This window comes from Mya arenaria, chromosome 15, assembly GCF_026914265.1.
Source record: "Mya arenaria isolate MELC-2E11 chromosome 15, ASM2691426v1".
Lineage (NCBI taxonomy): Eukaryota > Metazoa > Mollusca > Bivalvia > Myida > Myidae > Mya > Mya arenaria.
Window position 1 is genome coordinate 54421663 of NC_069136.1, and position 5075 is coordinate 54426737.

The following is a 5075-nucleotide window of genomic DNA, read 5'->3' on the forward strand; positions in this document are numbered from 1 at the left end:
TTTATATTATTATTACAAATGATTGTTATCAGCATCGTCTTGAGATGAGATTGGATGTAGCTACGTTAAAATTAACAGATTTGAAGCATTTACATGCCCAATTGCCCTCTGTTTAGAAATACATTATGGATTTATTTTCTCATGACAATACCATTTGTGTTAGAAACATTATTGTCAGTCATGTTTTAGTTCAATTCGACTCAGGTTTAATCAGGGAATAAATGTGTTAAGATAATTGAAACATTGTCATGTCGAGTTTATTCAACATCAGTGTCCGCGTCCGATTCCTCCTTATCAGGTTCTGGTAACCTTTCCTTTACACTTTGACTGGCCGATAAACCCCTGTAAAAGTCCTGGTATTCTGTCGGAATAATGCCTTGTTTGCACAAAGTGATGAGGTCTTTCTTCTTTGCACTTGATATTGGCAGCTTTGCTTTGTACAAGGGCTGTACTTGGTGAATATCGCGTTTACTTACAAGCTTAACCTTCTGAAACTCTTCTGTATTGTCAAAACTGTACTTGAAGAAGCATGCATCGAGTTCGTTCTTCAAAAATCGCATCCACTTCATGGATGTCCATTTCAGCCTGGTGCCCTGTTCAGTTTTTGTAGCTTTTGTTTGTGATGATTTTACTGCCTTGAAGTCTTTGAAGTCGTAGTTTTTCAGAGCAACCACATGGTATGGGTTTTTTTCTTCTCGCCATAGATAGGACAGTTTCCCATTGGCTAGGGACAAATATCTTCGTTTTTGACTTGGCGAACGCGATTGCCGAATGCATTGAGTCACATTCCATATGAGTGTGTCCACTCTCGAGAAATTTGTGGTCGATTGTGTTAATAGTTGGTGATGTTGATACAGAATGTAACAGACTTGTCGCCACAATTTGATTTCTGTTTTGCCCAGGGCAAGCGTCGGAGTACAGAATAACATGTTCGATCCTTGAATTCAATCTTGACAGATACAAGTTTAGACATGTAGAAATCTCGTTGGATCCCCGTTTCCCATCAATTTCTGACCACAGAAAACATGTTGCTGTTTTGTCACCGGCACTGTAGACTGACAGGTTATAGCAGCACAGCTTTCTCATATAATACATCAGGCTTACCAGAGAGCAGGGTGTGTATAACACTGACTGAAGATCAAACGTACATGTGTGAGTCTTGTTGTCCTGTTTTGCCTTATTGCTGTCCTCGTACTTTTGTTCCCTTGCTGATGTTTTCCTTTGTTGGTGATTTAAATATTCTTTTTTCATTTCTTCATTAAGTGTTCCGTCTGCCTTTGCGTTGTTTTACCTGTTGCATAGGCTACACTGATCTTTCTTGGGGACGTGAAAGGAAAGGTTGTATTCCTCATTAAAAACCCTTCTGTAAATTGGCTCCTTGACAACATCTGTTTCTTTCTCTGCACATTTCAGTATGTATGCCTCATACATTCTCTTAATGTTCAATTCAGGGGGGAGGAACTGTCGTTTGGTGGATTTTCTTGTATAATGTGAGTCAACGATTGGGAAAGATTCAATATGTGCCCTTACTTCATTTAACATTCCGTCACTTGTTTTATTTGGTGCTCTATGTCTCCCTCTTTCATCTTTGCCTTGAAAATGACCACTAACTTTTTTAGAAAGAGCTTGATTTACAATTGCTTGACTTATGCGTATAGTACTGAGAAAAAACTTTTTGCAAACCCTTATGCTTTCATTATTTACCACAAATGAATATGATCTTGCAACTTGCTTTCTTTTCTGTACTTTTATTCCTGTATCATCTACATAGGATTTTGTAGTTTTCTCTTGGACATTTGAACATAAAAAGTCCATTTGTCTTTCGTAAGACGTTAGTCCGTAGCCTGCAGTGTTTTGCTGTTTTGGTAGCAAGCCTGCAGTGGTTTGCTGTTCTTGTAGCACGCCTTCAGTGCTTTGCTGTTCTTGTAGCAAGCCTGCAGTGTTTTGCTGTTCTGGTAGTAAGCCTGCAGTGCTTTGCTGTTCTTGTAGCACGCCTGCAGTGCTTTGCTGTTCTTGTAGCACGCCCGCAGTGCTTTGCTGTTCTTGTAGCACACCTGCAGTGCTTTGCTGTTCTGGTGACACGCCTGATATGCTTTGCTGTTCTGGTGACAAGCCTGATATGCTTTGCTGTTCTGGTAGCAAGCCTGCAGTGTTTTGCTGTTTTGGTAGCAAGCCTGCAGTGGTTTGCTGTTCTTGTAGCACGCCTTCAGTGCTTTGCTGTTCTTGTAGCAAGCCTGCAGTGTTTTGCTGTTCTGGTAGTAAGCCTGCAGTGCTTTGCTGTTCTTGTAGCACGCCTGCAGTGCTTTGCTGTTCTTGTAGCACGCCCGCAGTGCTTTGCTGTTCTTGTAGCACACCTGCAGTGCTTTGCTGTTCTGGTGACACGCCTGATATGCTTTGCTGTTCTGGTGACAAGCCTGATATGCTTTGCTGTTCTGGTAGCACGCCTGCAGTGTTTTGCTGTTCTGGTAGCACGCCTGCAGTGCTTTGCTGTTTTGGTGACACGCCTGATATGCTTTGCTGTTCTGGTGACACGCCTGATATGATTTGCTGTTCTGGTAGCACGCATGCAGTGCTTTGCTGTTCTGGTGAGAGGCATGTAGTGATTTGCTCTTCTAGTAGCACGCCTGCATTGATTTGCTGGTCTGGTAGCACACCTACAGTGCTTTGTTGTTCTGGTAGCACACCTGATATGCTTTGCTGTTTTGGTATTTGCTGTTCTGATGGAACGCCTGCAGGGCTTGGCTGTTCTTGTGCGATATGATCCCATTTCTGGCTAGCTTCAATTAATATCTCGTCGTCTGCATCCGACCACATCTGGAATCATGACACATTGGCAATTGGTTATATGTATTGGTATTTGTGTACTCAGAATGGAGACGGTATGAACAAATCTTTTAAGGTTAAACCGCTTGCAACATTTTGCAGTCAAGTGTGTTTTTTTTCTAGGAATGCATGTGGCATTATTGCACAAAAATAACTATGCGTTCAATCAAAAAATAGCATTCTACTATTAGTCCAAGTGTGTTTTCTACCACCATTCGATTCCGTCATCAATATTCCTTGCTATGCGAAATGCCCACTTGTTGAAACAATAGGGCCCGTGAATTTATATCCAAATGACGGATGCATTTTGAAAGATCAATGTTTTTTTTTTACATAAACGTAGTATATAAATAAAATCAATTCAACGTAAATCTTATGAATTTAGAGTAAATTAATAACCGGAATCTTAGTTGTTTCCATATTTTTTTATGATCGGGATAAGCAGGCTAAGAGTTGAAAAAACCTGTTGTGTAATAAAGCAATTGAAATACATATTTGATTCCGGTCAGACACAGAGTTACTCGGTCAATATTTCCCTCAAATTTGAAGCGATTAGGTCGATGTTTAAAATTGAAGCAGGTGAACAGACGACAATTTTTGTAGCAGGCTAAGGGTTAATTGTAAAATTAAACTAAGATATTAGTATATTTACATTGAAAACACAAATAATAACAATCATTATAAGTAAATATTCTTACCTTTTAGTTTTTGTAGGTCGAAATCCTTCCCTGACCACATTCTATACAGTTCTGCGGTTTGTGAGGTTTTTATCTCTAAACAAACACTTCGCAAGACAAAAACCAGTTCCACATGAAACATGATATAGAATGTTATTAACACCAATTAGCCTTGTCAAGTGCTATCACACATATGCTTAAATAGTTCATACGTAAATGATAGTGTCTGCTTTTCACTTGATAACTCATTTAAGTTGATATACGATAAACCCAGAACCATTCATCGCTAGATACAACGTTGTGGCTAACTCTTCTATCAGCCATTTAGTCAAACATGCATGTGTATCTGAGATAAAATGTTCTGGTTGTAAAATATAATGATGTTATGGGCTGTTCTAATGAAACCCAGATACTTTCATACTCAGATGATAGAGTCTGGTAGACAGCATTTGCCTGTTTAATTCTTAAAACTGTAAAAGCATACCATTCTATGACCAAATGAAATGGACTGGCAATTTTCTTAATGAAAATTGTGACATTTTATGTTACATGTGACGATACACTGTTCTAGCATTACAAAAAAGTGATTGATTTCAGATAGAATGTTTGATCTCTTATCAATAACTTTTGATATAGTTGGTATATAGGTCTGAAATTTTGAGACAATGTGTATCCGCATTTTCTGGATCTAAGAATGCAAAAAAGTGATTTTTGCAAAATTGGTCAGATAGAATGTTCTGGTTTTCAATAGACGATATAAAAACATACTTATAATGCACGCATCTCCTAGGCGTGACGGGAGTGTGATAATATATCATTTAATGGTTTGATACTTCTTGAGTCCGATTCCTATTCGTGATTGACTAGTACTGAGATCTTTATTTTTTTGAGTACTTATTGAGTGCGATTTCCAGCCGTGAATAAATATGAATGAGGCAGCTTCAAACGTTTTAGTGCCCCTTGAGCGCGATTATAGCTCGTGATCAGATACAGATGAGATTGATATAAATATTTAAAGGACTCTTTGATTGCGATTACCAGGCGTGATTACGGAGTAGTATTGAATCATTAAATGCACATATGGGCAACATTAAGCATATTCTGTCGCAGTTATAATTATTTACATTTTAATTCAAATATATGCAACCCATTACATACAATTTAATTGGTAAAGCCAACCCAGTTACATGCCAGAAATTTCGTTTAATTTATCTTATCATCTTTCTAAGTAGGTTACGCTATCTAATAATCGACCTTTAAAATACTGTACGAGAACATGAAACGTCATACTTTCCGTTACACAAAGGGGGTGTTACTTAGCTAGAATACTATGGCTACCGGCGGATTAGCTGAAACACTTCTAGAATTTGGTAGTGACGCCGTCGGTGAAAGGACCGGGAGCAAGTGTGGGCCCTGCCGTCGGCGAAACAGGTCGGATGTGGCTTCATTATTCTGTAATACATGCAAGGAATATTTAGCGATGCCTGCTGTGATGGACACAAGATATACATAACGAACGTAGATGAACATCAAATCGTTGCTTCCCATGAAGCCTGTGTCAAGCCGATAGTCGAT

At 38.9% G+C, this 5075-nt stretch overlaps 1 protein-coding gene across 1 annotated transcript; it reads right to left on the minus strand.

Annotated features, from left to right (window-relative positions):
- Positions 1-257: 257 nt before the first annotated feature.
- Positions 258-2814, minus strand: LOC128219491 (involucrin-like). Its single transcript, XM_052927298.1, has 3 exons — positions 1747-2814; positions 1292-1400; positions 258-724 (listed from the first exon to the last, which is right to left on the minus strand). The coding sequence occupies exons 1-3, from the start codon at positions 2812-2814 to the stop codon at positions 258-260; spliced, it is 1644 nt and encodes a 547-aa protein (XP_052783258.1).
- Between the last annotated feature and the right edge of the window lie 2261 nt (positions 2815-5075).

What these genes read in the sequence shown, in the direction of transcription:
- LOC128219491 (XM_052927298.1), bottom strand. Translation starts at nt 2,814, where the DNA reads ATGTGGTCGGATGCAGACGACGAGATATTAATTGAAGCTAGCCAGAAA. An exon ending in TAGATGATACAGGAATAAAA is followed by an intron (nt 1,401 to 1,746) that starts GTACAGAAAAGA and finishes TGAAATGTGCAG; the next exon opens with AGAAAGAAACAGATGTTGTC. An exon ending in CAGTGTAGCCTATGCAACAG is followed by an intron (nt 725 to 1,291) that starts GTAAAACAACGC and finishes ATTTGTCCCTAG; the next exon opens with CCAATGGGAAACTGTCCTAT.